The sequence below is a fragment of the Acinonyx jubatus genome, chromosome D2 (genome assembly GCF_027475565.1).
Source record: "Acinonyx jubatus isolate Ajub_Pintada_27869175 chromosome D2, VMU_Ajub_asm_v1.0, whole genome shotgun sequence".
NCBI classification, from domain to species: domain Eukaryota; kingdom Metazoa; phylum Chordata; class Mammalia; order Carnivora; family Felidae; genus Acinonyx; species Acinonyx jubatus.
The window spans coordinates 36,845,947-36,871,562 of record NC_069393.1 but is presented as its reverse complement, the minus strand read 5'-3'; the positions used below and the strand labels follow the sequence as shown (position 1 = coordinate 36,871,562).

The 25,616-nt window shown below is 50.2% G+C and overlaps 1 protein-coding gene across 5 annotated transcripts in view; it reads left to right on the top strand.

Moving 5' to 3' along the window:
- Positions 1-251: 251 nt before the first annotated feature.
- The window catches only part of DLG5 (discs large MAGUK scaffold protein 5), a 126,602-nt gene continuing 101,237 nt past the window's right edge, over positions 252-25,616 (top strand). For all 5 annotated transcript variants that reach the window (XM_027062400.2, XM_053207720.1, XM_053207718.1 and 2 more), the window contains exon 1: positions 252-699. In XM_027062400.2, coding sequence (XP_026918201.1) covers positions 396-699 — 304 coding nt within the window. In that variant the 5' untranslated portion in view covers positions 252-395. The remainder of the gene's footprint in view (positions 700-25,616) is intronic.

Here is a 25,616-nt window from a genome sequence, read left to right as displayed (position 1 = left end):
GGCGGGCGGCGCGCGCGGAGGGGGCGGGGGAGCATGCCCGGCTGGAGCCCGGCCTCGGGGCGCGCCCCGGCCGCCGTCCCCTCCTCCGCCTCCTCCTTCTCCTCCTCCGTCTCCTCCTCCTCCTCTTCCAGTCCCGCCGCCGCCGCAGCCAACATGGCTGCGCTCCTGAGCCCGGGAGGCGGCCGCTGCTGAGCGCTGCTCGCCGCCCGGGCCCCCAGCCCGCCAGGCTCCGGCCCATGGCCCCCGCGGCCCCGCGGCCCCGGGCGCGCTAGGGCTGCAACCGAGCGCCCGCCGCCCGAGGCCACTCGCCGCCGCCGTCCGCCCGCCCGCGCGCGCGCCCGCCGGCCTCGGGGAGCCGGAGCCGTCCGCGGGGCGGGGCGGGGCGGCCAGCCACCATGGAGCCCCAGCGCCGGGAGCTGCTCGCTCAGTGTCAGCAGAGCCTGGCCCAGGCCATGACCGAGGTGGAGGCCGTGCTCGGGCTGCTCGAGGCCGCGGGAGCGCTGAGCCCCGGCGAGCGGCGGCAGCTGGACGAGGAGGCGGGAGGCGCCAAGGCGGAGCTGCTGCTCAAGCTGCTGCTGGCCAAGGAGCGGGACCACTTCCAGGACCTGCGGGCGGCGCTGGAGAAGACGCAGCCTCACCTGCTGCCCATTCTCTACCTGAACGGCGTCGTCGGGCCGCCACAGCCCTCCGAGGGCGCCGGTGAGTGGCAGACCCCCGCGGCCCGGCCTCTCGGACCGCTTTCCACCATCTCTCTTTGCAGCTCTGAGTCGGGGGAACTCGCGAGGGCCACTCATCCACCTGGCGCCGGCCGCGCGGGTGGAGCCTTCCCTCCCTTAGCGGGTCTGGGGAGGGGGCCCTGCGTGGTCCTCTACTTCGCACCTCCTCCCTCAGTCCCCGCCTGTCGCTGTGAACAATGCCCGGCACTGTGGGCCTTGACTCTCCGGGTGCCACGGCATCGGGGTGCTCCTGAGACCAGCAGGTCCAGCCGCGGGGCGACCTCGGAGGGATGTCCGGCAGTCTCTCCTAAGGCTCTTCATCATCCACCAGTCGTTTTGGAGTCTCTGCTAGCTTTTAATCGGTGATACGGTCTAGAAGAATGGAAATTGGGCCAGGACTGGTCCTCCTGAATTCTGGTTCCTGCCACCCCGTTTGATGATAACTGGTGCCGTTTCACTTTCTGGCTCTCTCTGCTCCCTTTGCCCAGAGCTCAGTCTGTTTGCTCGCCCAGACTTGTGCTTGATTATGCACAATGCCTGCTAGGTTTCTTTGGAAACTGTGGGCCTGGAAAAGTTGGGGAAGTTGCATTGCACCATGGGAAAATCCTAGTAGTGGCTGCTGGGGCTTAGATCCCTCCCTGGCGGTGCTGAGCTGCCTGAGGAGGGAAGGCTGGTGGCTGGTGCCCTTGGGTGATGGATTTGTGAGTATTCCTGTGTGTGTGTGGTGGGGAGAGGGGGTACTACTGGGTGTTTGTGATAAATGATAGGCCTGGCCTGGTTGGGGAATGTGGAAAGCCAGCCTTTTAGACAGAAGCTTGAGGAAAAAGGCACAGCACTGAGGAAGGAAGAGAACCTGCATTTATTAGGCACCTACTGTTGTGGCAGGCACTCTGCCTTATTACATTTATTGTTACCATTCTGTGAGCTGTCTACTTATTATTACTTTGCCAGAGAGAAAACTCTGGCTTGGAGTAGTTAAAATGCTCACAGTATTAGGCACCAGGAGTTTTCAATTATGACCTATTGTTTTGTTTAACACGTTCAGAGCCCGAAAGTGGCAAATGCCACCTTTTCTATGTCTTGTCCTTGTTTTAAGAGTGAACGGAGAGGTCTGACAAAGCAGCCCTGAGTAACTGTAGGCCAGAGGCTGATGAAACCCATTTATTTGGCTGTTAAAAGCCTCACTTATTAAGGGGGTGATTTTATAAGCTGTTCCTGGTTAGAGCTGCAGTGTATATTGGCCATCTCAACCTCACATCTTGTAGTGGAGGAAACTGATATACAAGGAATAAGCTGCTGGTCACACAGTGTACATCATTTCATTGGTGGTCCTCTGTTTCCACTTTGGGATTTCTTTTTTTTTTTAAAAAAAACTTTTTTTTTTTCAACGTTTATTTATTTTTGGGACAGAGAGAGACAGAGCATGAACGGGGGAGGGGCAGAGAGAGAGGGAGACCCAGAATCGGAAACAGGCTCCAGGCTCTGAGCCATCAGCCCAGAGCCCGACGCGGGGCTCGAACTCACGGACCGCGAGATCGTGACCTGGCTGAAGTCGGACGCTTAACCGACTGCGCCACCCAGGGGCCCCTCCACTTTGGGATTTCTGACTCTAGCATTTATATCCCTCAAGCCTGCGTTCTGTCCCCCCAGTTTTGGTCGTATTTGAGTCGCTGGGCAAACCCAGTCTCCTGGGACGGTGGTTTGGAGGATGCTGAGGAGGGCTGTCACATGTGTCCATGAGGATAAAGAGACAGGGAACTCTCACTGGGGTAATTGTTTTTCTCCTTAATTGCTTTCATCTTTCTATTTTTGAAGGAGAAAGTTTGTCAAGGAAGTGCATAAGTCAGAGTGCAGACCCACGTCCTCCCTGGGATGTGTTTGAATCAGTGCTAGCTTTAATCTCTGGAATAGTTGGATGGATTGCCATTAGTTAGTTCCCCCTGCTCTGTGCCTGGCAGAGGAGGTGGGGCCTCGCTTGGGCTGAGGTTGTAGGAGCTGGTCCTGACCTCTGAGGAAGGGATGGAATATGGTTTGGGTTTTCCTCCTGAGGGCAGTGATTGAAGACCCTAGTTTTACCACAGAGCAGAATTCTGTGGCTTTCCAGAGGGTCATGCAAGCCTCAGGGAAATAGTTGTCGGGGAGAAAGTTATGTTCATTTTAGTTAACGCTTTAGAGAAAAATTAGGGCAGCATTTGGTATGGCAAAGTAGAGCTTCTGGGGAGGGGTGATGTGGTGTGCAAATAAACAGTAGCGTTGGGACCTTTGTAAAGGATGAGTTATTGTGCACTGGTTTTCCAACTTTTTTTTTCTCTCTTTTAGCCAGCGAGCTCTTCTTTTGGGGCAAAGCTCAGTACAGGGCTGGAGGCACCTTTCCGTAGGCACGCAGGTCCATGGCTCTGCCTGTAGTTGGCCTCTGTGCAAGGCCCTTGCGAGAGCCCGAGAGACAAACCAGCTGCCTTCCAAGGATCCACAGCATCAAGGGGCAGCCAGTTTGTCATGTCTACTTTGCAGGTGCTGCCATCATCCAGTTAGGGACTTTCCTGGTGGTTTCCGCACCCTTTGTGGGCCCCTGGTCCAGAATGCCCATTCCCTGGCTGGCACCTGTGTGCTGGGATTTTGGTCCACTGCAGGAAAATGATGGCTGGTAGCTCCCCACAAGGGCCTGGAGCCCAGGGCGAAACTAGCCTGGGAGGTCCTGGGTAGGTGAGCCAACCACGGGCTCATGCTCAGAGCCCCAGACGTTTATAACCCACCGTGCTCAGGCCTGGGGTATGAAGATGACTAACAAGCATACCATTTGTTTTATTTCGGGGGCAGGGACATTCCTATTCCAGGGTTGATGGTACCTTGCTGCTCAGCATTTCGAATCTCACTGCATACTTCCATGTCTCACTTAATTCTGTAGCAACCCCAGGGAGATGGGGGTGGTGGTGCCTTATTTGCATTGCACTGGGTTCCGCACTCACATCTCTATGGTTTGAGGACAGGCCAGAAGTTGCAGAAAGGGGCAGAAAGGAGGCTGAGTCGAGACTAAGCTCAGTGCTCCTGCTTCCGTGTTGGGGTGTTTTTCCTGTCACCTGATTAGGCCCCCTCAGTACAATTTCAGGCCATCTCCTACATTCGGAAACTCTGGAGTTATGAAGCCTTTCCTGTCCCAATACATGGATCTGTGAGGAAGAGGTGATCACCTTTGCCCCTGCTGGCAGTGGTAGTAAGAGGGAGGACTCTTGTTCTTGGAATGGCTCAGGTGTCTCATGTTTTTTCTTCAGGTGTACCAGGATCTTGTTTGGTCATTCAGAACCTGCTCGGTCCTTTGTCATTTGTTTCTCTTTGCTTCAGTTACTGACACCTAGGTTTTCTCGCTTGAAGACCTTTGACTGCCTGTCCCTGGAGTGAGGGTCCTTTCCTGGCCGGAAGCCTCAATGTCTTCATCTGTGAGATGGGGCTAAGGGTGCTAGGCTGCCTGTCTCAGCCACTGGGAGGGAGGAATGTAATTGGGGAGGATGGAAGTGCCTGGTCCTGTGCTCTCCCCAGGTGGGGCTGCACTGCAGATGGAGACAGGGGTGGGTAGGATGTAATTCCAGCCCGCAGCTTGCCACCTAGTTGGGGGAATGGGTCACTCAGGAGAGTGACATTATGCGATAGATCAGTTGAGTGATATAGACACAGGTAGGCTTTTTCTTCCTTTTAAAACACTGATTAGCACATACTTTCCCTGAATACTCTCATCTACCTCTAGTGGCTCTAAGTACCACCCAAACGTGAAGGTCTTCTCAAACCACGTCACCCCAGGCGTCTCTTATGGGACAGAAGTGGCAGAACTTGGTAGCTGCTCCTGTGTGCTCAGAGATGCAAGTTTCCTTCTCATCCCCTCTATGTGCCTTCTCTGCAGCATCCTAGCGAGCTGCTGACTTGGCTTCCCCAGAGGCAAGAGACTGGAGACAGCGGTGGCTGCTGGACGAAGGCCTTCGAGGAGGGACTGGGGCTCAAGCTGGGTGTCAGAGAGGCCGTGTGGACGTGCAGAGGCAAAGGAGGAGGACGTGCTGGTTCAGATTGTGGAAATGAGACCAGCCTGAGCAGAGGGCAGCACAGGCTCTGGGTGGATAGGGGATCCGGAGGGACTGCGATGGCTAGGCTGAGTGAAGGGTTTGGATGGCACTACGAATTTAGACACTGTGCACTTGTCAGAAGTTAAAGCTGGAGGAATTTTTTTTTTTTTTTTTAAAGGACTAACTTGCCAGGCTTTTCCAGCAGGATGAGAGCTGGTGACTGCCACTTGTCAGGTGTGGATTGTTTATTATTCATTAGAGATTTCCTGGGCCTTTTGTTCTCTATCTGCTCTCTTCAGGTACCAGCTACATTGTCTTCATCTACTCCAGCCTGGAGGGTCAGCAGGGACGGAGACATAAGTAAAAGTTCCAACCATTGTAGATTTTCTTTTGGTTCTTTTAACTGTGTTATTTGAGAGGAAGTGGTGGAGGAACTTGAAAGTAAGCAGAAAAGAGAAATTTATTGTATAGTATTCCAAGAGCTTGGGATGGATGGGAGAAACCAGCCTTGGGGTGATTGATCCCCGAATGTGATGCTTTTCCTGTGGGCCTGGAGCATGGTCTGAGGACCCCAAGGATTTCATCTTCATGGCCCCTGGCCAGAGACTAAAGGGAGCTCAATCTAATCAGCCCAGGCAGAACATCTTATGGAAGGGTTCTGCGTGGCCGGACTAGGGTCTCTGTCCATGTCAGGCCCAGTCACTGTGGCCAGGGCTAGGGGACTAAGACTGGCTCAGCAGCTGACACAATGAATAGAGTAGGGTGATGGGATGCTGTCACTGGCAGCCCGTACAGTATCATGGTTCTTTCGACTGGGGGGAAGTGGTTCTCCAAAGGGAGGATGTTGGTGCGGCTAAAACATCAGATGAATATCCACCATAGGTGGTCCCATCTTTGTATGATGATGCAACTTGCAGGCGAGGTCATCACTGGAGTGGGGTGGGGCAAGGTGGCCATCTTTTACTAAGTTTTAGACTTTGAGCAGAGCAGTTCAGCTTATCTCCTACTCTACAAAACAAATGAAACAATAACTGCTTCTCTATGCTATTTGACAATCAGTAGCACGAAGTTATTTTGTTATTGTGGCGAGCAATATAGCCTAGAAGCAGCCTTAGGACCAGAAACCTGGCATTCTCCTGATTTTTCTGAGAGCTCCTTGTAAACTGTGCTAGAGCTGCGTTTACTGTGGCTGTGGGTCATCAAGAGTAGAATATAATCTCTCTGAATTCACTGTTGTATTCCTGATGCCTAGAATAGAGCCTAGCCCAAGATAGGTGTTCAGTAAATTTCTGTTGAATGGATGAGTAGTCTGCTGTGTGTAGAATGAATGGTGTGTCCTGCGTAAGTCCAGGTTCTCTTCCGAAATGCGTTTATAAGTGGTGACTTCGCGGTGACAGAAGGTTGTGGGAGTGTAGGAAGGCTAGAGTGAGTCCCAGATGCACACACGGATGTCACCACCCACGGTACGTCTGTGATGGAAGCAGGTGGTGTGACATTGATGTCTGAAGTTCCCAAGGTTACCCATCAGGTATCAGCACGGTGGGGCTGGCTGCCAGGAGGCATGTGGAGTGCCCACATTGGCTGTTGAGGGATTGGAGAGACCTTTCCTTTTCACACTCAGAATTTGAATATCAGCTTGGTGTCCTCGAAAGAGACCTGGATGGGGATCTGCTTCTAACTGTGCGACATCTTGACCTTGGATGAGCTTCTTAGCCACCTGGTGCTTGGGGGTTTTTCCAATGTAGCAGTCAAACTAGAAGTTTAGCATTGACAAAGTAAGGGCTTGCTCAGTCCAGTGGGATTCTCAGCACTGCCAAGGTGGTATTAGGTCCAAGGAAACTTGGATTAGGAAACTAGATTCTGAGGCTTATTCTAGGTCTGTACCATGGTTACTATTTTCTGATTTAGTGTTAGGGTTGAGTGATTTTTTTGATACTCTGGCTTTATATTTCCTGAAAAAGTGAGCAGACTAGGGGAAATGTTTGTCTTAGGTTTCTTTGGTTTTTTGCCCCCTACCTTGTTCCAGCCACTTATATATTCTGCAGACCAGTACAAGGGGGCTCTTCAATAAGTTCTGTAAACTTGGGAAGGCCGTGAGCCACAGAAAAATTGGGCATAGAGCAAGAGGGCTGAGCTGCTTATCAGTCTGCACAGAGGGTGGCCCAGTTGGTTAAGCATCTGACTTTGTAACATCTGATGTTGTAGCAAATGTCAGAATTTCCTTCCTTTGTATGACTGAATAATATTTCATTGCATGGATAGACCACATTTTATTTATCCATTCATCTGTCAGTGGACATTTGAGTTGCTTCCACCCTTTGGCTTTGTGAATAAAGCTGCTATCAAAGTTGATGTACAAATACCTCTTGGAGTCCCTGCTTTCAGTCTTTTGGGGATATATATACCAGTAATTCTACATTTGATTGTTTTTTTTTTTTTGAGGAACTGTCCTGTTTGCTTTGAGTTTTAATTATGATATCCATAAGGTCCAAGCATCTTGACTCAAGGATGAATGGCCTGGTTGGAGTCCAAGTTCCAACATTTTCTTTCCTTTTTTCTTCTAAAACTTGTAGATTTTTGCCTGCAGCCTACTTTGGAAAGTTCAGGACAGTTTCTTTGGACTTTAAAGAAAGATTTCAGTTTCAGTAGTTATGTCTGACTTTTGAGGCCAGAAGTTAACTACAATCCCAGCAACATTCACATCTGGCAGCTGAAGGGTGTTCACGCATCTCCGTCTCGTTTCCAGTACTAATATCTCCATCCCCAAAGGCCTTGAAGTATGTTTGTTATTTCTGCTTTGTGCACACTTTCTCCTTACCCCACTCTGGGTTGGTTTAGTTTGCTTTCTCAGTCTTGGATCCAGGGTAATGGCTAGCAAGATTTTCTTTCAAAAGGCCTAGGTCAGCATTTCCCAAGGAAACGTCTTCTTAGCACTGGCCTGGTGGGATGTTAGTGGTGTTACTTGACGAGAGTGTTCTGTGGTCAAAGCATTTGAGCAGTGCTGGTTTGAGCAGGTCATACAGGCTCCCTTACTGGGAGCCTCTTGAGAGCCCTAATAGGCCAGTATGCTTGGAGATTTCACTGGAGTGGGTTCACCATGCAGTGTTTCCCGAACGGATTTGACCACAACGTCTTTTTTCATTGAGCATCTTGCGACATCAGAATTCTGAGAAGCGTACTTTCTGGAAAATTTAGCATTAGTGCACGGAGCTGGAACATCAGTGTACGCCATCTTTTTTTTCAAACTTTCTCCCCGTTCTCTCTCTCTTGGGGTGCCGGACCTTGAACTTCCTCATCTCCTAAACTCCAGTACCAGCTGACGTAGGCATGTGCGATTCTGGGGCCAGATCTTTTGGATGTGTGGATAACTTAGATATGCCGTAGAATCTGGGACCAGAAGATGAAGTGGTGTGAACCCTGACCTCTCTGGGCCTCCATTTCTCCAGTGTGGCTCGACAAGAATGAAGTTTGACTTCATGATGGCTGTTCTTTCAGATGGTTAAACCTCTTGTGGTCATTGTCGTCTTTTTTTTTTTTTTTTTTAAGTAAGTTCTATGCCCAATATGGGGCTTGAACTTACAACCTTGAGGCCAAGAGTCGCATGCTCCATCAGTTGAGCCAGCCAGGTGCCCCCTGTCTTGTGGTCTTCTTTAGGTCTGTTTTATTTTAAATATTTTTTTTTTAGTTTTTTTTTTTTTTAATGACTATTCATTTTTGAGAGACAGAACATGAGTGGGGGCGGGGCAGAGAGAGAGGGAGACACAGAATCCAAAGCAGGCTCCAGGCTCTGAACTGACAGCACAGAGCCCAAAGCGGGGCTTGAACTCACGGACTGTGAGATCATGACCTGAGCCAAAGTCTGACGCTTAACCAACTTGAGCCACCCAGACGCTATTTTTGAATATTTTTGAATATTTTGAATATTTTTATTTTATTTTGAATATTTTTATTTTATTTTACTTTTTTCAATGGGCTCCACACACAACATGGGGCTTGAATTCATGACCCTGAGATCAAGAGTCACACGCTCCACTGACTGAGCTGGTCCGGTGCCCTGTCTTGTGGTCTTCTTTGGGTCTGAGTGAGTAGGACTGGGCTTTGGTCCCCAGTCAGGGTTTCCGGGGGCGCCTGGTGAGCATGTGTGATCTGTCCTGGTGGTGTGACACCTGCAGGTCCGGGACTGGCTAACCGTTGGTACTGGACTGGGGAGCAGGAAGATAGTCTCTGCCCTGAGAGTGCTACATCATTTCTGGGAAGACCGTTGACACAGAGGAATGAGCCAGGTGGCTCAAGCATCGGTGGTAGGTTTGGGGCCAGGGAGGGAGGCCATAAGACTGGAGACGGCTGGGTGTCATGAACCAGTCTTGGGGCCTCCCACAGACTGGGATTTAAATCCTGGCTCTTCCATCTTAGGCTGTGGGACTTCAGCAAATTGCTTACCCTCTCTGGGTCTTCTTTCTCCTTACCTGTAAAAAGGCTAATAGTATTCTCCCAGGGCTTTGGTGAGGACTGAGGCGATTTATGTGAGGTGAGGGCAAGCTACTGGAGCTGCTGCTGCTCTTGGGAGAGTCCTGTCCTTGAGAGGAGAGCCAGTGTCCCACCTGGGCTGGGAGTCAGGAGGTATCATAGGGGCCATGCCCTTCCTGGAGTCAGGGGAAGTCTAGAGTGTGCACGGACCAGGAGGCCCATCTCCTTGGGCTGCTCAGGACACACTTTCACGGTTGCTTTGGCCCTGGAGCCTACATTTGTTTTTAAAGTTTATTTATTTTATTTTTGAGAAAGAGAGAAAGCACGAGTCGGGGAGGGGCAAAGAGGGAGAGAGAGAGAATCCCAAGCAGGCCCCTCACTGACAACCCCAAGGCGGGGCTTGAACCCATGAACCATGAGATCATGACCTGAGCCAAAGTCAGACACTTAACCAGCTGAGCCACCCAGGTGCCCCATGGAGCCTACGTTTGGAGGAGGGCATTGCCACTGGCTTCACAAGGACTGTGGGAATAGCTTATTTTGGAGGAAAGGAGACTTAGAGGGGCTTGGATACCTATTTTCAAATGGATACAGGGCAGTGGTGAGACCTGATTCTTCTGGACACCAGAGAGCTAAACATGATCTGACAGGTTAAAGATATTGGGAAGTAGAACTGAATTTGACTTAAGGAGGGACCTGCCCCCTTCCCTCCTTTCCTTTTAAATTTTATATTACACATCTTTCTTTTTCTAAAATTTTTAAGAGTTTTTTATTTTTAAAAGAGAGAGAGACAGAGTGTGAGCCGGGGAGGGGCAGAGAGAGAGGGAGACACAGAATCCCAAGCAGGCTCCAGGCCCTGAGCTGTCAGCACAGAGCTTGACACGGGGCTTGAACCCACAGATTGCGAAATCATGACCTGAGCTGAAGTCGGATACTTAACCGATTGAGCCATCCAAGTGCCCCCATAGTACACATCTTTCAAACACACACAGGGACGGAGCGTGTAATGTAAAGCATGCTCCACTCTCCTAACAACTTTTGCTTTCCTCAGTAATGTAAAACAAATTCTAGACAGTGTCCTGCTTCCCTATAAATGCTCTAACAGATAATAAGGCTTTGAAAGAAACATAACCAGAAGACCATTTTTACAACCAACAATATTCATGATAATTCAATGTCGTCTCATACTCACTTGATACTCGGTTTTCCTGGTTTCAGAAACGCCTTTTTTGGGGCGCCTAGGTGGCTTAGTCGGTTGAGCATCCCACTCTTGATTTCGGCTCACGTCACGACCTCAGGGTTCGTGGGATCGAGCCCCACATCGGGCTCTGCTCTGACAGTGCGGGGCCAGTTTGGGATTCTCTCTCTCCTGCTCTGTCTCCTCCCCTCCCCCACCCATACTCTTTCGCTCTCGCGCTCTTGTGCTCTCTCAAATAAATAAACGTTAAAAGAAAAGAGAGATGCCTTTTTATGGATGGTTTGTTCAAGTGAGGATTTTAATAAGGCTCACACGTTGCATTTAGTTGATGTCTGCCTTCTGAGTCTCTTTCATAATCCCCGGCAGCTTCCCTGCCTCTGGTCTTTTGCTTAAGAAAGAGCCTGCCAGTGCCATCCAGCCATGGCGTCGACTGTTCTAGATCTCTTCCCGGAGAGTCCACATAGGGTAACCACAGGGTGGTTACTAAGAGAATGGGCTGTGGAGTCCAACCATAAAGCTCTTTGGCCTCAGTTTCCTCATGGGGCTGTTACAAACAATTAAATGAAAACATAGGAAGTGTGAATGTTTATTATGACTTAAATTTTTAAAAAAGGTTTATTTATTTATTTTGAGAGAGAGAGAGAGAACGAGCAGGGGAGGGGCTGAGAGAGAGGGAAACAGAGAATACGAAGCAGGCTCCACACCGTTAGTGTGGAACCTCAGGAACTGTGAGATCATGACCTGAGCCAAAACCAAGAGTTGGATGCTTAACGGATGGAGCCAGCCAGGTGCCCCTTAAATTTTGATTTTAAGCTGTAGGGCTCTTTTCATTGAGTGGACTTGTACGTGAAAGCCAGCTGTGTAAAGCAGATGAAAAGTGACGACAAAAGTGGTGAGTGTGTGCGTGGAGGCCTAGAGCGTGCCGGTTTTCCTTGTGGCCTCCCCGAGGCCCCTCTGCAGAGGTGCGTGAGGTTCTCCAGGGTTCACGGAACACAGCTTGAAAACCACTTGTTGGGATGCTTTTGTTTCAAGATGCTCCCCATGTGGAGAAAGAGAAGAGCCACCTTCCTTTGCCTCAGCTGAGCTGGGCTGGCGAGTCACAGCTGGGACCCAGAGGCTGCCATCAGTGACAGCTATGTTTCCAGGAGATACTCTTGTCTTTGTCTGCTTCCTCTGTTTACCTTTGTAGGTTTCCTTTTGGGATGACCCATGCTCTCAAAAATGACAAATGACCACAATGCGGCTGATAAAAAACAACAAAAAAAAACAAACCACGCTCTCTGCTGTCCAAGACAGTACTGTGGTTAGGAGCACAGTGCAACCCCATCCGTTGGGGTCCCTTGTAGTGGGAAGTGAGTGCCGTTTTTGAAAAATTCTTCTTATTCTTTTGTTTGCTTGTTCGTTTATATTGTCACTAGCTGGCATTACCCCTACATTGCATAAGGGAACTGTTAAGGTTGCTGCGTGCATGAATAAGCCCCTGCTGATATGCATCCTGCAGGCGGAGTCCCTGTGCCTGCCGCCTGTGTGTGAAGCAGCAGCTTCCCAGGTAATCAGCCACAACCCTGAGCTGCTGCCTTGGTGGCCGTCTCCAGACAGTGCGTGTTCTCTCTGCCCACAGTGTTTTTCTAGGTGTGATGTGTCTCTCAGGCCTCTTTCTGAGTCAACCTCAGGTTGCTTGTCTGGATGGTACCTGTCTGACTCCTTAGGATGGCCTGGGATCCCCAGATGAGTCTTCTGAGACATCATTTTGACCGTTGTGAGTCTGTTGTCCACATGTGAAAATCTGTCCAGCCAATGGGGAGTGATGTGAGAACAATTGGAAAGAAAATTTTATTTTTATATTGTGATGTAAGAAGTCATGCTTTAAAAAGTTACAATCACCTTTTTTTTTTTTTTTAATGTTTATTTCAAGAGAGGGAGAGCACGAGAGCAAGCACGAGCTGGAGGGGGGGGGTGGGGGGGGAGAGAATCCCAAGCAGGTCCCTTGCTGTCAGCATACAGCCCAATGTGGGCTTGATCTCATGAACTGTGAGATTGTGACCTGAGCCAAAATCAAGAGTTGGATTTTGAGCCACCCGGGCATCCCTGTAATGACCTTTTCAATATTCCCGATAATCTCTATTCTTACCCAGAGTAGCCTTTTTTTCTTATCTGACCAGAACTTTCTTTTTCTGTTTGTATTTCTTAAGCAGCTTATGATTGTTGAATGTCACAGTTGGGAAGGGTCTTGGAGACTACTTTGCCCAAACAGCGTATTTTGTAAATGAGCAACAGCAGTCCATAGACACAAAGGGACTCCACCAGGATCTTATAGCATGCCACTGGCAGAGCTGAACACAGGACCCAGATGTCCTCCCAGGTAGGGGCTCCTTCCAAGGCATCTCTGTCAGCCATAGGCTGGGTGGGGAGTTGAGGGAACCTTAGCTGGTTTTTCCTGATCTGGCCTGGCTTTGCAAGCACCGGCTTTCCAGCGAGGGAGAGCAAGAAGCAGGTGTCTCAGTTCGAGGAGCTGTGCTCTAGCTTCTCATTCCTGACCATTGAGAACAGCCTTTACCAGTCTGTGCGACTGATGTTTACGTTCTACAGATGGGCAGACTGGGCCAAGAGAGGCTCGCTGGCTTTGCTCAGGGCCACCAGCTGCTGCGAGGCTGGGCAGGCTTCGGAGTCCTTGTCAGTTTCTTTATAAAGACTGCATTTGTTGTGTGTACTCCAGCCCATCCGGTGCAGGTCCCCATTGAGTTGTCTGTGTCCTGAGCCTTGGACACTTCTTGCTGCAACACTCATTCATTCAGCACCTGTCACATGGGGACTGTCTGGATGTAGACATAGGGCATGACATCTAAATTTAGTGCTGAGTCAGAGAATGGGTTTGGTATTGGCAGGAGATACCTCCTTGCCTCATTCTTTTTGTGACACAGCAAAAACCTCCAGTGCTGTAGCTTCTTATTGCTTAGTCACAGGACAGAGTTCAAGCAGGAAAATGACGCCACCGAGCCTCTTGCCCCAGAGGAGAAAGTTGTCAACAAAGATAAGAGGGTAGAGGCCTGTGGACGCTGAGTTGGGACCTACCTTCATGCCTAACATTGGTGGGAGCTGGATATAGGAAGAAGCAAGAAAGTAGATAAAACTAAAATGTGCTAGTTCTGGGTCTTTCTATGGAAAAAAATACAGCTGAACCTGAAGCAGCTTAGAATTTAGGGGCTATGTGTGTGCGAGTATGTATATATGCCTTTCTGTTCACCTAGCTCATTTCTGATAGGAAATGGCGGACTGCCATTTTTTATAAATCAAATCCTGTCCTATTTTCTCTCCCATTTTATGAACCCAGCGGGAGGGAGCAAAGCAGTGAACAGTTGTCCTTACTTTCTGTGCCAGATTGTGGAATTTCGTGTAAGCTTGTTCTTCCGTCAGCCCCCCTCATTTCAAGGCTTCTCGTGAAAACTCACTGGACGTGGCCACAGTGTCGTCTTGTGTGAGGTCACCTGGCTTTAGGGTGGAGCCCAGATTCAGACTCAGATTTTACCAGTGGGTCCATCCATCTGCCCACCCATCATCCGTGCAGCATGTCCCTGGTCAGTGCTCTGCTAAGTGCTGAGTGTGAAAAGGTGAGAAAACCCTTAGCATCCTCCGTGAATGGCTCCACAGACTTGTACCAAACACTCCTTTTCGCTGCAGTATATATCCTATCGTTCATCGAAGGTTTTTCTTCTCTGTTGCTCTGTCATGGAGCTTTTAGGAATGCCAGAAAGTTATCAGCCCGGCTTATTGACTTCCTGTTCCTCACCTTCCATTTGGTGGTTTCAAGCAAATGGCATGGGTTTTTGTTTGTAAAAAGCTGTAAGATCCTCCGAATGACGAAGAAGATGGTTCCTGCCCACTAGGAGTTTAGTGTCTCATTGGAGAGCCCCAGCGTGAGGGAGCAGCCGTCCAGCAGTGTACATCCCCCAGAGCAGATGAGGCTGCCTCAAGGAGAGGGGAGTGTACAGCGAGCTGGGTGTGGGCAGATGGCCGACAGGCTGGATGGGTGCTGAGGAGGCACAAGGAGGCGTGCGGGCCCCGTGAAGGCGGGACTCGGGGCAGGGGCAGGAGACTCGGAGGAGAATCCATTCTGTGAATGGTGGGTCTTTACGGGAATTCCGGGCTTCTGCTTGGGGTGCGCACTCAGCAGGCACTGGGAAGATGAGGCCAGGCCAACCAGGCCCTGGGAGGCATAAGGCAGGCCTGGTTGCTGCTTCCAGTCGTTCTTCCTGTGATCGGTTCTCCATGAGACGCCTTGAGCACAGGGCTGGAGAGAGAGGAATGGGTAGCGTTGGCCTGGGGTGGGAGGGTGCACTGCCAGAGGAGAATGGGGTGAGGGGAATAGGCCCAGCAGCCTTTGCAGAATCCCTGGAGATGTGTGATTGGCTTTCTGTGATCTGTTAGCGGGACCGAAAAGTCAAATGTTTCCTAAGGTGCAAATCTGAGAGTTAATGGCTGGGATATTTAGAAGTCAGCTCATGAGTAGTGTAGGGATTGCTGTCTCATGTGCTGGCCTGCTCTTTGGGGAGGAGACAGGGGTGATTAAGGAATGAGGTGGTTGAGGGTAATGAGCGACCACTGGTCTCTAGCTGTGCCCCCTGGCCTGTTCACATAGCCTCTCCAGGCCTCATCCTTGTCTGTCTGATGGGGTCTGTGACACCGCCTCCTTCTGAGAGCTGGTGTGAAAGTGTGCACATAGGTGGTTGTGTGCTGTGCAGATGGTTCACGTTTCTATTGCACAGGATGCTTTGTTATTTTTTATGGTCTCATTTCATCTCGTTAGCAACCCCTTGTGTGGGGGGGTGCTTATTCCACCTGACAAATGAGGGAACAGGTTGGGGAGGCCATGTCCCTTTGGGAGTTAGTTCAGAAGAATGGTTAAGAGCCTGTATCTGAGCCAAGTATTGGGTTCAAACTCTGGGCAAGTCACTTTCCCTCTCTGTGCCTCAGTTTTCTCACCTGTGAAATGAGGATAGAAATCGTACCTTGTATAGTAAGGAGTAAAGGATTTACTGTCTGTAAATTGTTTAGAGTAGTGCCTGGCACACAGCCCTATGTAAGCAGCGGCTGTTCTTTACGTTGTTATTAGTGACCCTGTCCCTAATGGCTGTTTAAGTGCCACCTTAAACTGACTTCCAGGGCAGGTTGGTTTGGTTTGTTTCCCCACACTATCCCACACTCAGGGTGTGGTCTCCAGACCAGTGCCGGTCTGTAAACTCTTGGTTCCTGATCTGTGATGAAGTTAGCACAGAGATCAGAATAAGTGTTTGGCAACCTTTAGAGCGATTTGACCTTGCCAAGACTCATTGAACAGGCATAGACTGCTTCAGGTGCTGTCAGATCACATGGGGAGTCACACGTGGGAGGAGCCGTGCATAATCATCATCAGTAGTAGGACCGTGTGACTACAGATAAAAAAGTGGAGTGTCGTGATAGCTGGGCTCTGTTGCTGCCCACTTCTGAACAGTTGGCTTCCTTGGGAGGAACCTCTGCCAACCGAGCAGACCAGGCGAATCCACAGCATTTTGTAAGCCAGTGCGTGATGTTTGTGCTTCGGCAGTCTGTGACAGCTCAAGGCAGTGAGGTCTCCCCATGGAGATTTTTATTAATGAGCGTTTGTTTCCATTCAGCGCCGTTGACGCTCACAGTAGCAAATGCCTTTCTTGCTATTCTCTTAGCAAGTGTGGTTCTGGCAGGTTTGTTAAGAATCCAGTGTGAACTCTGTCCCTTTCCACCTCTTAGGCTGGCAGCAACTAGAAAGCTGGATGCTGTCCGTGCACAGCAGAGTGTTGGGGGTGCAGGAGGTTACCCCTGCTGATGTGGCATCCTGAAACCTCCGGCAGGGCTCCCACAAAGCCGTGACCCTGCAGTTCCCCTCCTGGGTGGAGATCACCCAGCTTCTCACACAGGTCCCTGAGGGGACAGGTTTAGGTTCACTGCAGTGCCCTGTGGGGTGGCATCTGTCCTTGGGGGAGCTGGTGGGTGCAGCGGTGGGTCCTCTGCAGTAGTTGCAAATGGCTGGTGAGACACTCGTGGCAGTGGAATCGATCCTAAAGCATAGCATTCAATGAGAAAGAAATAGAGTAAGGTGGATGATGCGGTGCTATTATGTAAATTAATCATACAGATGATACCCATTTTGCAAGAACACAAGATAAACACAAAAGAACAGTTGCTTGTGGATGTGGGGGAGGAGAATGGGCAGGGAAATGGCAATAAGAGGAAATCAAGCGAGGGAGGAAAGAACATCACTTTTCCTCCAGGCTGCTGTCTTTGAGGGAAGGGCCTGTTGCCTGCTCTCTCGGCTGTGCTCGATTGCTCAGTTTCTGGTGGTGCAGCGTCTGTGTGTCTTCATGGAGCTGGCAACCTCCAGCAGATGGTTCACCCAAAACTGGCCTCAGTGAAGAGTTATCCATCCTGGTACTGGGCCACCGGATAGGGGCGGCTGTTCATGGAACAGTGGACTCAGTAGGGACACAGGTGTTTTAATAATCATCTAGGTAATTGTGAGGAGTAAGAGGTGAACAATGCTTGCTTTAAACTTGGCATTGTGAACAATGCTTGCAAAACCCCACACTCTCATCTTGGTCATAGTGGGAAAGTATGGGCAGTTATCCTGTAAGTCAGTTCATTGAAAAACAGCTGTTCCATGTGTTTATTGATCATATGATGCCAGGTACTACCAACTGTATAGAGAGACTGGGGATTTTGGCTTTAGGAAGGTAGAATCCTGTTTAGGAATAACTTTATTTATTTATTTATTCATTTATTTATTTTTCAACGTTTATTTACTTTTGGGACAGAGAGAGACAGAGCATGAACGGGGGAGGGGCAGAGAGAGAGGGAGACACAGAATCGGAAACAGGCTCCAGGCTCTGAGCCATCAGCCCAGAGCCTGACGCGGGGATCGAACTCCCAGACCGCGAGATCGTGACCTGGCTGAAGTCGGACGCTTAACCGACTGCGCCACCCAGGCGCCCCAGGAATAACTTTTTAATTGCCAGAAGGTGCTGCTTTAGGGAAAGGGTTGACCTCCTGGCTGCTGGAAGTATTCAAGTAGAACTTCAGGCAAGATAGAAAGAGTTCTGTCATGTTCATGGTTGGAATAGATGCTTCCTGCAGTCCTTCCTGTTCTGATTGAATGGGGCTTTAAATTTTAGGGCTCATGCTGATAATTAAAACAGAAAAGTTACTTGGTTAAAAAAATATAATTAGCCGTATGTATGGTCAAGAGTTTAGAAAAGGTAGATAATCAAAAGGAAAATAAGTTGATAGGTCATCTTACCAGCTGGAATTAACCTATGTACATTTTTTTCTTTTCTTTTTTTTTAATTGTTTTTTAATGTTTATTTTTGAGAGAGAGAGAGACAGACAGACAGAGCACAAGCAGGGGAGGGGCAGAGAGAGAGGAAGACACAGAAACCGAAGCAGGCTCCAGGCTCTGAGCTGTCAGCACAGAGCCCGACGTGGGGCTCAAACTCATAAACCGCAAGATCATGACCTGAGCCGAAGTCAGACGCTTAACCGACTGAGCCACCCAGGCGCCCCCTTTTTTTTCTTTTAAGAGTACGAAAGGAATCATCTTTAATGGTTGCAAGTATTACCCTATTATGAAGTGTATCACCAGTTCCCCCCAGCTGGAGATTCAGAGATTTCCCATTTTTCAGTATAAATCATGCTTTAGTGAATATCCCTATGCATAGATATTTGTGTACTTTTTTATTTCTTCAGGATAAGTTTCTGGAAGTGGTGACTCTTTTGGGTAAAAGGGTGTGGGTGTTTTGGGGGGCTGTTGATATACATTGGCAGGCTGATGGCACTGAGTCACTCCTAGGTTCTCTGGGTGTGGTTTTGGCTGTCTTCTTTAGAATCACCTGGGAAGCTCCTGAAAAATGAGACTCCAGGGCCCCACCCCAGGCCTCCTGGAACAGAATCTGGGAGTGGGCTGGTCTCCACATCTGTATGTTTCAACATACAGGAGACCCTTCCACTCAGTGCACGGCCAGGCCTCAGAGCCAGAAGAGCCAGTTCGAGGACCTACCTCTGGGCACCCTTTTCCTTACCTGTAAAGTGGGTGTCTCAGAGTGGTTTTGATGAGCCGAAATACTCTCTATGTGAATACATGTGTGAGTGTTTCTCTTACTGATGTCACAGGTGAGCAGGATCTTACTGGGCCAGGCTAGATCTGGGAAGGGAGCTCTGGGAAAAATGGGTCAGGACGCAGAGCTCCTCTTTCCGCCTCTTCCCCAAGGGGACCTGGGACTGATAAACTGTTGGAGCAGGGTGCTGCCAGCTGAGGCCCCCTCCAGGCACTGGTGTCTTTCTGTCCTGGTCGGCAGAGAGGAACTGCTTCTGCCCTTGGATTGCTGCCTCCTGTGTCCACCGTCAAGAGTGCCAAGAGGCCCAGGGCAGAGCCCCAGGGAGGATGGTGGTGGAGAAGGCAGGGAGGTCACTCCCCAGCAGTGTGGCCCCAGGAGTCCCTAATGCTGCCTTTGACCACAGGGTCCCCATGTGGATGTGCTACGTCCTAACACTGGAGTTGGCAGTCCCTATGGGGTTGCCCAAGTGGTCCCCAGCTAAGGATAAACTGCTTTGCCGTGTATAATCTCCAGCAGGTTACCCTAGACAGGCTGTTTACCAGTTGTCCCTACAAAAGCCAGGTCCACCTCTGATTGCCCTCTGTTTCCTGGTCCGTAAATCTAGAAGGGAGATCATTCATTCACTTACTCAAGCAAACACGCTGAGCTGTGGTGGTGTCAAAATAAATGATCTACGTTAGGAAGCAGGGAGCAACACTGCCAGCTTGGGGATTGCTAAGTTGTGCTCTAATGTGGTTAGAGACTGTGCTATGAAGCATAGCTAAGCAAGGGACTGATTTTGTCTGATGGAAGGGAGAGTCGGGCTGAGGGCTGTCTCATGGAGGACATAACTAGACAGCTGGGCAAAAGAGCTGAGTAGAAGTTGTCAAATGTTGGATAGGTGCCTTCCAGGCAGGGGAAGAAAGAGCATCGAGTCAAGAAGGAGCCAGGCCTGCTGGGTAATCGTGGGCACCGTGGTGATTGGGTGGTCAGGGAGGGTCTGGAGGAGGCAGGGGCCGGGCCATGGACCTGGCCTATAAGTCTGCTTCTGACGCTTCTCAGCTCTTTGGCTTAGGCAAGGCGCTTAATATTTTGGAGCCTTGACTTCCTCCCCTATGAGATGCAGTAATCAGACCAACCTTGGAGGAAATTATTAAGTGTGTAATACACATAAAGTATGTAGCCCAGAACTTGGCACAGGATCACATGCTCCATAAATGTTTATTTCCTTCCTTGCAATGCTAGGGTGAGACTTTTTGGCTTTATCCTAGTAGGCCAAAGGAGCCATGGAAGGTTGTGGAACACAAGGTTAATAAGATTATATCTGTTTACTTGGGTGTTTATGTGTTTTATTTTATTTTTTAAAGTTTCTTTATTTTGAGAGAATGTGTGCCCGTGCGTGAATGAGTGGGAGGGGCAGAAAGAGAATCCCAAACAGGCTCTGAGATGCCAGCGCAGAGCCTGACGAGGGGCTCAGTCTCACTAACCATGAGATCATGACCTGAGCTGAAATCAAGAATCAGACACTTAGCCGACCGAGCCACCCAGGCACCCTGTTTGTGTGTTATTCTGGTGGAGGTTACTTTTGGGGTCTCGGGTGGTGAGGCTAGAGCCATGGGCCAAGACCAGGACGGGTGAGAAGAATCCTGCCCCACATGGTCTCCTGCTGAATTTCTTGTCTACCAGCTGCAGTGGGCTGCTGGGATGCCCTGCCCGAGCTCTGGGCAGAGACTTTGCCAGGAGAGGGTAGGGTTTGGAATGTGTCCCCAGGGAGCCGGTTAGCGCTAAGGGAAACTACAGAACTGGATACTTGTGGGACTTGAGTCTGGTCATGAGAAAGTGGGATGAGTGTCATAAGGCTGGGCTCGAGTCTGCAGAACAGGCCATGATAGTGATGGTTAGCATGGTGGCAACAATAGTATAACCATAGTCGCATACACATTTACTGACCACTTTGGGTGTGTGATAGGGAGCTTATGGGCTCATCCCAACCACCAGATGAGGGGCTATTATTGTCCTCATTGTATTTTATTTTATTTTGTTTTATTTTATTTTATTTTATTAACATTAAGTTTATTTATTTTGAAAGAGGGAGAGAGAGAGAGGGGGGGGGAGAGAGAGAGAGAGCAGGGGAGGGGCAGAGAGAGAGTTGAGAGAGAGAATCTGCCAGCGCACAGAGCCTGATTCGGGGCTCAATCTCACGAATCGTGAGATCATGACCCAAGCTGAAATCCAGAGTCAGACGCTTAACTGACTGAGCCACCCAGGCGCGGCACGTCCTCATTTTGTAGATGAGGGAACTGAGGCACAGAGAGGGGAAGTTACTTGCCCAGAGTCCCAGCAGGCTAGTGAGTCGGATTTCACCCCTGGTGGTTGGAATCTAGAGGGCATATCCACTGAGCTGTGGTGGGAACTGGAGCAGCTGTTAGGTTTGGAGTTTTTGGCTCCCAGTTCCTGGTGGTAGGTTGTAGTTGCCCACAAGGAAGCGCGCTGGGCACAAAGAGCTGGGCAGTGATGGGATGGTTGCCTTTGGAAGTGGTATGCTCCCAAGTCCTGGAGGGCCTGGATGGCTGTGTGCCAGGGCCGCCGCACGCGTGGGGGAAGGCGGGTCTGCACCTCCTAAGGAGAGGGGCTGCCCTACCCACCCCCCCCCCCCCCCCGTCCCTGGCAGCCTCCAGACATCCGGATTGGTGTCCCCACCTCCCCCACACCTCCTTCCCCCACGTCCTTCATAGACACAGGCACAGAGACAGCCCCTTGCATGGGGGTGGGAATAAGCCCATCGTGTCTTAGAGAGTGTTGCTACCATATCCCGAATGAGTGCAGGCCGTTGGAAATCAGCCTTGCAGGTGGCACTAACTCCAGGCTGGTCCATGGGTTGTCAGAGTGCGTGGAGGGGTGGCAGGTCTGGGGCGGTACCGAGTGGTCTTGCTGGCCGAGCCTGCCCAAGGAATTCCTCTTGCCGTGAATCCCAGGCAGCCCGTCACAGCCCGCTGGTAGCAGCTGTTCTTGCGCCGCAAACCTTGTTGCCACATCTGGATGGAAAGGAGATCCTAGGATCGCTGCCTCATCCCGGCATGATGACAGCATGCTCAGTGACCAGTGCCTTCCTTTGTCCAGTCTTTGCGTGTAGCGTTTGGTGACCTACAGAGTGTGGCAGCTTCCTGTACTTCCTCACCTACTGCCTCACCCTCCCAGGCGTGCATGGGCCTGTCAGCAGCCAGGCCTTGGAGGGGCAGGGGCCCTGCTTCCTCGGGAGCAAGGAGCAAGCCCCAGCCTGAAAGGAGAGACCCAGGGCCCAGCCTCGTGACTCGTGTGCCCTCAGGAGCTGCTCCTGGGCTGGTGCCAGATGGTGTCATCCGGGGGTTGGATTAAAAGATAACTCCGTTGGCAGGAGGAGCGGCCCCTTGCTGGCTTTAATCACCAGGCCCTGGTGAGCTCCGTGCAGGTGCTCCCAGCCCCTGCTGCTGGGTGCCTCTGCCTCTCCTTTTGCTCCCCTCTGGTCCTTTCCCTCCTGCTGCCGGGACTGCCCTCCTCAGATGGCACCTCTGCCCCCGTCTGCCTCTGGGGACGGGTCTTAAAATCCTAACGAGCAATTCAGCAAGATTTGCTTTCCTTTGTCTCCCTCTCTGAGAAAAACAAAGTTCCCTGGAACTGCAGACAGAAGTGTGGTGGGGCAAGGTGGAGACGAGGAGACTGAGGCTAGGCTGGTGGGGGTGCCAGGTTGAGGGGGGAAGCGCAGGGCCACTGTGGCTGAGCTGGCAGCCGTGGCTCGATGTCGCTGATGCAGGAGGCTGTTTGGCTCCTCGAGGACCTGTGGGTCTGGGGAGGTGGGTGCTGCTTCCCAGCTGGCGTGGCTGGGAGTGGGCTTGGGTGGGACCATGACCCTGGACCCTGGGGAGGTGGTCACAGGGCTCCTGAGGCTCTCTGGGCAACCCCAGGATGGCTGTACCGCCTGTGGGCAGCGGAGAGGGAGAGGAGAGCCCTGCCTGGAAGTTCCGGAGCCTTCAGGTGACCCACAGGCAAGGGGACCAGAATATTTTGGTAAAATATTACCAAGCTTCTTCCCCATGTCACCTATCTTTGGACAGGCCCTCATTTTGGGAATCAAATCTTTTTTTCTTTCTTCTTTTTTTAATTCATTGTACTACAAAAAAATGGTATAATAGACTTTTTTCTTTATGTATTATTTATTTGCTTAAACATTCATTTGTTAAGAGAAAAAGTGCTCGCAGGGTATTTTCCCTCTGGGGTAGGTAAAACATAGCTGCGACACGTGCAGCATTATCCACCTCTTTTTAAATCAATGATTAAGTAGCAACAATTTAAAGTGTTGTGTAGGCAGTGGTCAGTGGCATCAAGAGGCATTTTATTTTTCTTCCTATTTTTCTGTGTGTGTGTGTGTGTGTGTGTGTGTGTGTGTGTGTGTGTGTGTTTATTTTTGTGAGAGAGAGAGGGAGAGACAGAGTGTGAGCACAGGAGGGGCAGAGAGCTAGGGAGACAGAATCCGAAGCAGGCTCCAGGCTCTGAGCTGTCAGCACAGAGCCCGATGCAGGGCTTGAACTCACAAACAATGAAATCATGACCTGAGCCAAAGTCGGATACTCAACCGACTGAGCCACCCAGGTGCCCCGACCTATTTTTCTGTCTTAAAACAAATTTCTTAATGGTACTATTTTTACCCCCTGATACTTTGTTTTGCAAATTTTCTGACGCACAGAACAGTTGTGAGAACAGTACAATAAACATTTGTATGGTCTTCACCTAGATTCACCAGTGGGTAACAGCCTGCCGTCTTTGCTTTTTTCATTCTGTCACGTTCTATATTCAAGTACAATTTTTTTTTTACCGATTTGCTCGGACAAAAAATGGCGGGCATCAGGACACTTCACCCCAAAGCACTGACGCGTGTGTCATGTGTGAACCAGGCCGTGCACCTACGTGACACATCACCATTACCAAACCTGAATTCCAGGCTGGCGTATATGGTATGTTCTACTACATGGTCTCTTCCAAGTCTTCCTGGTTGTCCTAAATATGCCTTTATCAATTTAAAAAAGTGTAGGCTCTGATAAACACGCATTTGGTTGTTCGGCTAGCGTTATTTAAAAAAACCCTGGATTATACACTTGATTATCCGTGATTGACATGTTTGTTAGAACACAGTGCTGTATTGTGGATGTGTACATATACCATATTCATTGATATCCCCTAGGCGGTCTTAGAATTCTTGAAACTTGGGAGGGGCCCGGGAGAGATGCACCCTCTTCTTTGTTACAGAATCTGTGTCTGAACATCAGAGAGACCTTTCCAGTATCCCAGTGTTGAGGTCTGCATATGTGTTCTGAATTTCTTTGGTTTATGAAATCTGACACCTCCGAGTCTGGACATTTTAAACTGTCCTGCTAAATTCTTTTAAGTACCCAGGGCTCAAATATACCATTGCCTGGAGGGTTATAGGTCATTTGACATAAAACAGAGAAAAACTGATAGTGTCTTCTACAAAGCTCAGAACCTCCTCCTCCCCTCTCCCCTTTTGGTGTGGGGTCACTGGCCTTCTTAGCTCTGGACACCCTCAGAAGGGTTGATTGCTGCAGTGGGGCTACCAAGGACCAAAGCCCAGCCAGGGGAGGAGGGAAATCCTGAAGAGGGAAGAGAAGGGATATGGGTGACAGGACGTGGAAGGAAGAGAGCAGAGAGAGGTGCCATGGTGGCCACTGTTGTTCTGCCCTTAAGGAGCTGGGCCACTCAGTTGACCCGAGGGTCTGTTAGCCGAGGGCCTGCTGTACGTCTCCCTCAGCACTGGGAATGAGTCCTTGGTTGGCATTGGTTGGACTGGTTTTAAGTCCAGCTGTGAGGCTGTTTCATTCCCTCCTTTCCCTGAACCCTTCATCCCCAGTCCATAGAGTTGTCATGAGGATCCGAGAGGAGATTTGGGTAAGTTCTTTGAAACTGCAATGGAAGGAGGTGGCTCTCCCTTCAAGACTGTCCATGGAGGAGGTGGGGGAGGATTGATAAGCTCATCCTCCTGGGGACTGTCAGAGACTGGTATAAGACCAGCTTGCGCTTGGGGGGCAAGTGCCAACGAGGAGGGGACAGAAGTGAGGACAGGTGGTGTTCCTGGAGAGGAAGGTATCAGTGTGCGCCCACAGGAGGAGCTTCTGGCACAAGGTCAGGCCTGAGTCTTACTGGATGCGCTGGCTAGAGAAGAGGTATAGTGAGAGTCAGGGAGCAGAAAAGTCGGGGCCTGCCTTAGGCAGGAAGCTTCCTGCCCTAAAGAAGATCCTCCAGGGGCACCTGGATGGCTCAGTCGGTTAAGTGTCCGACCCTTGATTTTGGCTCAGGTCATGATCTCACAGTTCATGAGTTTGAACCCCGCATCGGGCTCTGTGCTGACAGTGCAGAGCCTGCTTGGGATTCTCTCTCCCCCTCTCTGCCCCTCCCTTGTGCACTTTCTCTTTCTCTCAACAACAACAACAACAAAACCCAAAAAACAAAAAAAAACAAACCCCTAAACATTAAAAAAAAAAAAAAAAAAAAAAAAAAGATCCACCCCGTCCACCACCAAACAGCCTGGCAATGAGAAGGCTGCTTTAGTACTGTGTGTTTCGAGGAAAGGGTTACTTGGGATTATGAGTTGTTCTTCCTACCCCATCTCAAAAAAAAAAAAAAGCTTTATTCTTTGCTGACAATAAAGCATGCACATTCATGTAGAAAATTCAATTAATGAAGAAGAAAAAGGAAAGGCACACAGAATCCCAGAGGCAACCCTATTAACATTGTGCTGGGGGAAAATGGAGCTTTTATTGTATGCCAAGCATTGTGCCAAATGTTATCTCATTTCATCCTCACAAAAACCCTGGGTCGTAGGTACTTTTATTATCCCTCTTTTATGGGAGAGGAAAATGAGGCACAGAGAGATTAAGGAAGGTGCCCCGAGTCACTCAGACCGTGTTTGAGCTGGGATTCCCAGCAGGCAGGTGGGTCTGGAACTCATACTGCTAACCCCGCTGGGGTACTGACCACCCCTGCAGGTATCTGATCACTGTGGATGTGCGCACATGTCCTTAGACACACGGCCTACGGT